Raw genomic sequence first — 10051 nt, 5'->3', positions numbered from 1 at the left:
GCTGTAAGCATGCCTCCAGGAGGGGGAGGGGCTGGAGTTGCGCTGCCTCAGGCCTCTCCCCCTGGAGGTGCATGTGTAGCCGCTGCCACCACAGAGGCTAGCCAGTGCCCTGAGTCCGGTGTAGTTATTTCCAGCTTCCCAGCTGAAGCCAGCCCAGGCTCTGGACAGCTGCTGCCTGCCATGGAGACTGGGCTGCTTGCAGCCTCTTGACTGCCTGCTGTGAGCAGCCTGAGCTCTGTGGCTGGTGGCAGCTGCCTGGAGCCTAGGCTGGCTGTAGTGTGCCGAGCAAAACGGCCTTGCATGCCATGCTCTGGCGCACATGCTGGGGATTGCCTACCCCTGCTTTTTGCTAATGCACTGAGTCTTGGTTAGTCGGGTAGCTTCACCCTTGCGCTTTTTTTTCAAGAAAGATCTTGCAGAAAGCACCCCTAAAGCTCTGTTGTGGATGAACTGTAAATATCCACCTTTGGAAGCTACTGATGGCACCTGAATAGTGACTCAAACAACCTCTATAGCTTAGAGGGACTAGCTTATTACTCATGTAGGGCTCATGTACACACCACAATTTTTGCTCTGTCATGCGCTGCAACTGTGTCTGTTTGCACGAGTGGATTTCCCAATGCTTTAAAATTTCTTTTTTGTGCATTAAACTAAAACTCCTTGGACATAGTTTAGTTTGGCTCGCCAGGAATTAAAGTGTTGTGTCCATAGATTCGTTGCATTCAAACACAAGGGCACACCTCTTTGTCCACCAGATGGTGCTGTGACTTTTTTGTAGTTCACCTCTTTGAGTTGCTTTTGCTTTCGAATTGCTTCTGCTTTTTGGTTTGCTGGCTCCCTGCTTCCACAGCTGCATGGCAGAGCATGGGCATGGGGTGGGTGGGGCAGCTCTGGACCATCCTGCTTTCCAGTGGCACTGGCCAGGAACCCGGCTTAATTCGTTTGAAAACCTAGTGTGTGTAAACATAGATGTGACGCTCCAAAATAAATGAGTTTAAATTTTATAAACCTATTTAATTTAATGAGGATTAAAACCTGTGGTGTGTACGAGTGCCTGTAGGCAACAGTCTGCATTACGTGTAGTGTGCTTTTTCTTTTTTCCTAGGCCAACAGCCCCTCCTCACCAAACCCCTAGCCTTTTCTCGGGTTTCAGTTGATCTCAGACTTAGCTTTGGGAGCGTTCTCTGTTCTTGTCTGGATGGTACTAGCCATTGTTTCCTTAAATTAGCCTTGAGTACATTGCTTTTAAATGAGTTGTGTTGTTTTGCCTTTCCTTCCCAGATTTTACAATCCCTTCACAGTCCACTTCGACTTAATTTTGTTGGCAGGCAGGCAGCAATGCAGAATTGAGCAGGGAGCCAGTCTCATGTCATCAAAAGATTAATAAACACTCCCAGGTTGTTACAAAGTTTGCCTCCATACTAGAGATTTATATCTGTAACAAAAATCCCTAATGTAGCTGGTTCCTAAGGTAAGATACAGCAACAGAAAGGTATTAGTAGTAAGGATATGTATTTGAGGCAAACATTTTGAACAAGTTGATGGCTGTGAAGCATGTAAGCATCTTTTAGCTAACTTTTTAAAATATTCCTCATTGTCATAGTTCCATGACCATTTTTTTCAGTTCTCGTTACTTCTAAAGACCTTTGGTTTTGTTGCCTTTGTCCATTCCATGTATTTTGCCCACCAGATCCTCACATGCCTCCAGATTTTTCTCTCTGTTCTGGGACCTTGTCCAGACTAATAGGCTATGTTTGAAACTGTTAGCTGGCACATCCTGTATAGTGTTAATGAGTGCTGCTGATTTTTCTAGTTCAGGCAGGTTTTTTAGAATCTTTCCCCAAGTGATATAGCGTGACAAAAATAGGGAATCCGAGCCCCTGTCAACATGACTTTTTCCCTATAATAAAGAAACAAGTATGTATCTACAAGTGGTGCTGGTGAAGAGTGCCTGTTCTTCATCCATTAATTACCCTCCGTGCTTTTACCCTCTTAGTCCTGTGTGTTGCCAAGTAGTAGTAGCCTTTTCAGATGCTATGATTTGAGGATGGGTGTTGTGGGGCATGGGCAGTCATGGTGTTTGTTTCTGTGTTCCTTTTTTCTGACCCTTGTACCTTGGCATAGGATGTTTAAATGCTTCACAGTTATCAGGCTTCACAGAAGGGGTTTTGTCCCGCCATATAATGCGACTAGGGTAGACTGGTTGTTGCATTTCATACTGGGATGGCTGCATTCTAGTGGACAGCATGCTCCCTACGTTTATTTTCAGGCCTTCAGGATGAAATATTCCAAAAGAATTGGCTTACCTTTTTAAAGTCACTTCTTGGTTTGGACTTGAGCTTTAACACCTTATAGTCGCCTCAAAAATCTAATCATCCTATAATAATTCAAATGAGAAGTTGAGAGGTTGGAAACAAGATAGGCATGGCTGGTTGATTATTTTGTGTGGTTTAATTTGCATCTGATATTTATGAAGTTTGAGAAACTTTTCATTTTGTTTGAAAACTGCAATTACTACCATCACAAAGCTGTTCAGGGGGGAGAGCCCTAAGTTTTTCCCCACTGTTTATCCCAAGGAAATGGCTGAACTTTGTCCTGGGATAACTCTTTAGCTCCTCAAGCCTTGGCTCCAGTACCCTTATACCAGACCCCACAGTGGCGGCATGGGAAAATCTGCTATCTCCATATAGTTTCCCTGTGAGCCGTGAAAGACTTTTAGTTCCCCCCTTTCTGTAGAATGGGCTTGCCTGGAATATCATTCAGCCTGAGGTCATGTTCATCATAGACAACAAGGATCAGGATGGTCTCCTAGGCAGTCCCTAAATACCTCCAAGTCAGCCCCTTGCTCCATCAGCGGTGTCCTAATTGCTTATGAGTTTCAGCTTCCTCTAGAAATTTCTCTCCTTCCTCAGGCATCTGGGATTCCTCTAGCTAATGGCCCATTACTCCAGATCTCTTCAGTGTTGAGGGGTTGAACTTCCTATTTATTACAGACGTTCAATATCTTTGGAGCCTCCCAATGCCTGAAGAAGGGTGGTTGTGCCCGAAAGCTTGCAAAGAATATTTTTTTCAACTACTCGGTTGGTCTAATAAAAGATATCGCATCTGCCCAACGAACCTTGTCTGCCTATGCCTGTAGACCAACATAGCTACAGCCAGCAACTCTGCATCCTAATAATAGCTACTTTTGCCTGCATTTGGGAACCACAGTAGTTCTTGCCCTAGTGACACAATAGCAAGAGATACTTAGTTTTGCCTACTCCCCTTTCCTTAAGTAGGCATCCCTCAGTTCCTTTGACTAAACCATGTCCAAAATCATAGATGTATATAGACTGTATACTGTAATCCTTACAGAGATAAAAGGGATGTAAACAAATACGGTATAACATTAGCTTGTCTATGAGACTACTTACAAACACAGAAAACCTGCATGACACCCCAAATTTGGTGGGGTTGTGGATATCCTATTATTTTGCTTCATATGTAGCTTGCATATAATCTATATGTAAATTACAATACTATACATTTCTCTCAATGAAAATTTGTTTCCTATACTTCTGTATTTTAGCCGAGGGATGAAGTTTGAAAATGTTCAAACGTTAACTGATGCCATTCATGATATCATCCTTGACATGAAGTGGTGTTGGTAGGTATTGAATACGCTCAGGTGAATGTTACTTTGTTTAAAAAAAACCCCAAACCTTAATGAAACAAGGAAAAGCAGTGTAAAATGATGTTTACATAAGAAAGTGTATTAAATAATTATGAGCAGTGGGGCTGATGAGTAGAGTTATAACTGGCACGATGAATGAATTTGAGTTGAAGGTTCTGCGGTTGATTTTAATAGGAACATGTTTTCTAACGTGTGGATTTTCCTGCACATTTAAGAGCTCTCAGTTGATAATACTTTCCTCTTCTGTTCTCCTTCCTCAAAAGGGTTGATCAAGCCGGTGTGATTTGTAAACAGGAAGGAATTTTTCGGGTTAACTGTATGGACTGTCTGGATCGTACCAATGTTGTACAGGCTGCAATTGCACGAGTGGTCATGGAGCAGCAGGCATGTATGACTTGTAAATTTACATGTGCTGAATACCTTGCGTGTTTTTACTTAAAATTAAATAGAATTTGTGTTTGGGCAGGAGGGAGACTAGCATTTGTGTTTGGGAAGGAGGAGGTCTGGATCTAGCAGACCTATGGAGTTGGGGGTTGGGGAGAAGGCATGCATAAAACCTTGGAACCAGGTTCAAAACATTTCAGGATTGGAAGGCAAAGTTTTAATGTTTTCAAGAAAAAGGGTGGTATTATGAGTCCCAGAATGTCTTTTCTCACTTTGATCATGCAGTGAATTAAGGACAGTTATTTATTTATTTATTTAAGGTGGTCACTGCTTGTTCTAAAACAAAAGAAGGGGTTTTAAATGTATTGTTCTGAAGAATGCTTGGGTTCTGGGATGGATGTGCAGAGGTGCATGATGGGCTTCAGAGATGAGCATTTTCTTAGGCAAAAATTCTCCATCCCCCAAGCATTCTAAGTTGGTTATTGAGAAGCCATTATTTTCTGGGATTATTCTGTCATTTTGCAGAGAGGGTATTTTCAAGGGATGGTAAGAGGAAAAAGATCCTTAATGAGTTTACTTCTATGTTTAATGAACATCTTCTTTCTATGGCCCCCTCAACATTGGTTGCATTATCCTCTGATGAAGGCATTAAGAAAATGGCAGTGTACATAGCTAATAGGGCTGTGTGAAGCTTTGGTCACTGATTCGATTCGGCAGAGACTTGGCCTGATTCAGTGGCTAAATCTCTGAATCCGAATCAAATCAGAACCTTCTGAATCGACTCGGAGAGATTCAGAAAGATTCAACGATTTGGATGTAGACAGCTTTAAGTGGTTTTTCTACATACCTCAATGTACCAGGCGGTTCGTGAACTCTGAGATGGTGGGGCGGATGGACTGTCCCACAGGAGTGTGGGAGGGTCGGTCCCCAGCGCACTTGACAGCAGACCCAGAAGTGGACCAGAAGCACTTCTGGGTCTGCCGGGGAGCGTGCAGGGGGGCCCCTCCACACCCTCCTGGCTTGGCAACTGGTGCTTCCTGGGTTTGGGGGGGTACCTGGGGGTCTCCTGTGGCCAATCTCCGAGCTGGGGGACTGGGGGAGGGCCCCCATGCGCTCGGTGGTGGACCCGGCAGTGGACCAGAAGTACTTCTGATCCACTTCTGGGTTTTCTGCCGAGCATGCGGTGGGGGGGCCCCCCATGCTCCTGTGGGACACTCCATGTGCCCCAGCATCGCAGCATTCACAAGCCATGCCTGGTACATCAAGGTATGTAGAAAAAATATTTAAAGCTGTGTCTATGGCCGAATTGCTGATTCTCTGAATCAGCATCGAATCTGCAGTTTCGGTTTCTAGTGATGAGGGGTGAAGAAGGGTGATTGTGCCCGAGAGCTTACTAAGAACGTTTTTCCAACTACTCTGTTGGTCTAATAAAAGGTATCACATCTACCCAAAGAACCTTGCCTTCCTATTGGTTAAGGTATACTCATAACTCTTTTGAATACAGTTTAACAACTGATCACTGCAAGGTAGTTTTGAGTCAATAGGCAGTCATTTTTCATATTGTGGAAGATCAATATCTGGCAGAAAGTAGCAGAACAATCAATTCTTCAGTAAATAGGAAATGTTGACTAAGATTTTAGTCAGCAGGGTTTTATTACTGTGGTGTGTACTGCATCACTGGTTTTCTTTATAAAGTTTTTAGTTTCAGGACACGTCTGTTTCTCTGGCCTTTTCTATTAATAAATGTTAATAAATATTAATGTGTCAAATTCCAGCTGAAAAAGTTGGGCGTGATGCCGCCGGAACAACTTTTGCCGATGAAATGCAATCGAATCTACCAGATAATATGGGCAAACAACGGAGATGCCATAAGCAGGCAGTATGCTGGAACAGCAGCTTTAAAGGTAACATGTCATGACCTCTGAATTTTTATTCAATATCATTTATTTTGTTGGTTTTAAATATGGACATAAAATCACTTTAATTTTTGTATTTGTTTTATGTCATTTATTTATATAGTTCTTGAGACTTCTGCCAATTGCCACTAGGCAGTTGGTTAAAAGCTGCTTGCATAAAACGAGACATTCTTGCTCGGGTTCAAGTTGGCAGGATTCTCTTCAGCTGACGGCATTGCTGGCTATCAATAACTTGATCTGTTCCTGTTAGGCTCTACATTTAAAGAGGAGAATAATGTAATACATTACTTAATACTGAATCTAAATCCTGCCTTTAACTATCTTCTTATATTTCATCAAAATGTCTGTAGTATTTCAAACATGTACTGGGGAGTTTGGGGAATCGCTAGTTAACTTTCTAGTTGAGGTGATGAGAATCAACCAACTATTTTAACTAAAAGGAAAACTACTCTTTAATATTTGTTTTGCGGTGTTGTAATTTAAAGGTGATCTATGAAGACTTGCCTGCCAAGGCTAGGCTTCAGGATTGTGGACCCCTCAAACTCCTGGCCCTTCTCTCCAATACATGCTGCTCCATGATCTTCCTTTCTTCTTTCCTTCCCTTCCTACCACACCCATTGTTTCTAAAGCATTCAGTCATTGGCAAACTTTTCCGGTGATCTCAGATCCTGATACTGGGGACCTGTACATTGTCTAGTGCAATCTTCTTCTGTCAAGCTTTTGTAATTGTAAACTCCTCAGAGCAGGGATGGTCTAATTTCTTTCCGTCTCCTACAACACTTAAATTAATAATACTGCCAGGCAGGAGTAATTGTTGTTTTTCTTTTCATAGCCTTAGATTTTTGCATATTAAGCCCGTAAACAAGCTTTATGGTTCAGCCTAAGTTTTCAGTTAATTTACACAAAGCTATTTATATTCAGTTAAACTGACAGTCAAGGTATTCAACTGGAAACCAACTTAATGACTCTTCTAACAGATGGAGTTTTTTTACATTCCAAACACTTATTTATATATTTTTTCTTTAATGATCACTCAAATGAACTGGCATCTGTGGGGTGCAGTGGGATTTGCATATTCTCAGCATCTCTGCAAGTCGAGCATTATTTGTCAGGGCTTTTCATGCCAAGAAGTAAAAACTGTGAGACTGGAATCATTCCCTTTGCTCTAAGAATTCTTACCCCCCTTGCTTTAGGTTTGCCCTGGCCTTGTTAATCCCAGCTGGTTCTTAAATGCATGATTGAAGGCAGCTATGTGGATGTAAATGACTGGCTTCAAGAAAGCAGCTTGTCTATTTGGGTGCCTGGCTTAGGTTAACAGAAACCAGAAGGTCCTGTGTCAACTTTCCACAAGCACCCGAAAAAAAAACTAAACCCGAATGAATCATGAACTCCTGAAAAAAGTGGTGACTTTGATTTAAACTAAACTAAAACAGAACAAGGCCTGAACAGCTTAAGTGACCTGTCTTAAGATATATATATATATACACACACACACACACAAACGGTCAGCATTTTTTTTTTTTTTTTTTTACAACTTGAAATGTATAGTGTCACTTATGAACATGGTGCCCACAACATCCAAGTTTGATCTTGGGTATTTTTTCCTTTTAATGGATGTCCCAAAGAGTTTTCTGTATATGCAGAATAGTTGGCTTCATTCTCTGAAGTATCACTCAGTTTTGCAGTTCTAATGTTCAGAACACTAAAGCTTTTTGAAAAGAGCCAGGGCTGTATAAGTTCCACACATTTGGTTGATTAAATGTTCAAAGGAATGTTTTATGTAACAGGGTGACTTCACTAGGACAGGTGAAAGGAAGTTGGCAGGAGTAATGAAAGATGGAGTCAATTCTGCAAACAGATACTACTTGAATCGCTTCAGGGATGCTTACAGGCAAGCAGTTATAGGTAAGAGGATTTGTACAAATCTGTCTTCAGCTAAATTACTGAACACAGTTTTTTTTTTTTTTTTTTTTTAATATATACTGTATGTTCATGGAAATCATCTTGTCACTGTTCCTGCATGTGACTCATGCTTTCAAAAAGTTAGCTAAGTAGCTGCTGTCAAATCCCATATTGATTTATATCTTACTATGTATTGAGGCAGATATCAACGTTGAGTATGGTAGGGCATAAATCTGGTTTATTACTTGTTTATAACCCCCTTTTTATCTCAAAGTAATGTACATTGTGTTAAGCACTCTGCTTTAATCATTTAACAAATTCATACAATATAATCAATTAAACTAAACTATCCTAAATTATTTCCAGTAATTCAGGTATTTTAAAGACACTTTTACAGTTACTCTTCTGAACACAATCTGCTGATTGAAAGTTCATTGCATAATATTTAGACTGTCCTACTTCTGATAGGTTTTGAGTAATCGGGCAAGACTTTAAATGTCGCTATGTTAAAAATTCTGTTTTGAAACGATGCTTATTCAGAGCGGTACGCTAAGTAATTTCTGTATGTATTGCACTTATCTTTGTCTGCTCCTTTTTTATCTTCTGTTCGCTGTCTAGATCTGATGCAAGGTAACCCCGTCACTGAAGACCTTTATTCCATATTTACAAAAGAGAAAGAACATGAAGCACTTCACAAGGAGAACCTGAGAAGTCATCAGGAATTGATCAGCCAGCTATTGCAAAGTTACATGAAACTACTCCTTCCAGATGATGAAAAATTCCATGGTGGATGGGCACTTATTGATTGTGACCCAAGGTGTGTTGAATAAGGTTACAGTTGATTGACTTTTTTGTTGGCCATCTGCCACTTTGGAGTTGTTCACAATTACAGACCTATTATATTACTAAAATGTATTTGTGGCATTGAGAGTAGATTACATTATGTTCCAAACACGATACAAATGAAGAGTAGTATAGAATGTGACCATGTCCTTGAAGCACTTAATTGCTTTAGAATGTGATTTGTACTGAAAAAAAAAAAGGGGGTTGATGTGGTCAAGATCTCTTAAATGTATACACTTAACACGCCTTAAAATTAGATTTGTGGTAAAATTAATTATGGGAAAAATCACCTGTCATGGAGCAAATGCTGTAAATATCTCAGGCTTTTAAGGGTGTCGGGCACTATGGAGAGGATTCTCCATCCTCTCTCAGGTATTGAGGAGAATGGATTTGTCTGAATTTTGTACTATAATGGAGCCATGTGTAATAACACATTTGAATGAATGCGAGAAAAAGAAAACTCTTATACCCTCTTACCAAACCCAAGCATCCTGTGCTTTAAGGTGGCAGTTTAATACTGCTTCGTCACAAGATTCATAATCCCAAGCAACAATTTTGCTTAAGCAGATTTGGCCTGGTGTAGATTCAGTTTGTGTATGCAGTTTGAGTAGCACAAGTTTTAATAAGGCGTATTGACAGTGTGTTGGCTTGCCTTTATAGTTTTAAAAATATATAGAAATTATAGATCTATTTCAGCACAGAAGTAATGTCATAATTAAAACAACCAAACTAAGTTAAATTACTTGTTTTTTTTCTTTTTTCTTTTTTTCAATCATGTCAGAGTTGTGCTTAGTTGTGATGGTCCAGGAATATGTAAGAGGCTAGTATTTTTGTGGGTAATATATCTTTTATTTGACCAAGCATCTGTTTGGGATAGATAATGTGCGGGCCAGGAGCGCCCCGAGCCCTTTTTCGCGCTGCACGCGGGCTGTGGCCAGCAGCCCGGGCACGCGGGGGCGGAGAGGGAAGGCCTTCGCTCTGGAATTAGGCACGGACGCTTATCAGTAGTTTAAAAGATTGTTTACTTACACCGAGATGGCAGTGGTGCAGGCTGGAAAGCTTGATTAAGTTGCAGTTACAGACAGACACAACACAGATGGTCTTGTGGAGGCTGCTAGGCTCCACGGTGCAGAGCTCCGGATGCTCTGGGTGAACAGGCCACCAATGTAGAAATCGTAAATACGTCTTATTAGTCGCGCTTGAAGACGGGAAGAGGTGGGCGGTGGATCAGGCCGCCACGCTCCTCTGGATCTCACACAGGGTTTCTATTACCCTGCCGTGTACCCAGAGTCCCCACGAGATGGATGTGGAGTCCTCTTCGGCTGGGGCGGAA

The 10051-nt window shown here is 41.3% G+C and overlaps 1 protein-coding gene across 4 annotated transcripts in view; it reads left to right on the top strand.

Annotated features, from left to right (window-relative positions):
* INPP5F (inositol polyphosphate-5-phosphatase F) overlaps positions 1-10051 on the top strand; it is a 94973-nt gene that overhangs the window by 70981 nt on the left and 13941 nt on the right. For all 4 annotated transcript variants that reach the window (XM_025200161.1, XM_025200162.1, XM_025200163.1 and 1 more), the window contains exons 11-15: positions 3569-3646; positions 3937-4057; positions 5833-5961; positions 7761-7878; positions 8494-8692. In XM_025200161.1, coding sequence (XP_025055946.1) covers positions 3569-3646; positions 3937-4057; positions 5833-5961; positions 7761-7878; positions 8494-8692 — 645 coding nt within the window. The remainder of the gene's footprint in view (positions 1-3568; positions 3647-3936; positions 4058-5832; positions 5962-7760; positions 7879-8493; positions 8693-10051) is intronic.

The sequence above is a fragment of the Alligator sinensis genome, unplaced genomic scaffold, assembly GCF_000455745.1.
Source record: "Alligator sinensis unplaced genomic scaffold, ASM45574v1 scaffold527_1, whole genome shotgun sequence".
NCBI classification, from domain to species: Eukaryota; Metazoa; Chordata; order Crocodylia; family Alligatoridae; genus Alligator; species Alligator sinensis.
Note: the sequence above shows the minus strand (reverse complement) of the source record. Positions and strands in the feature narration are given on the sequence as shown.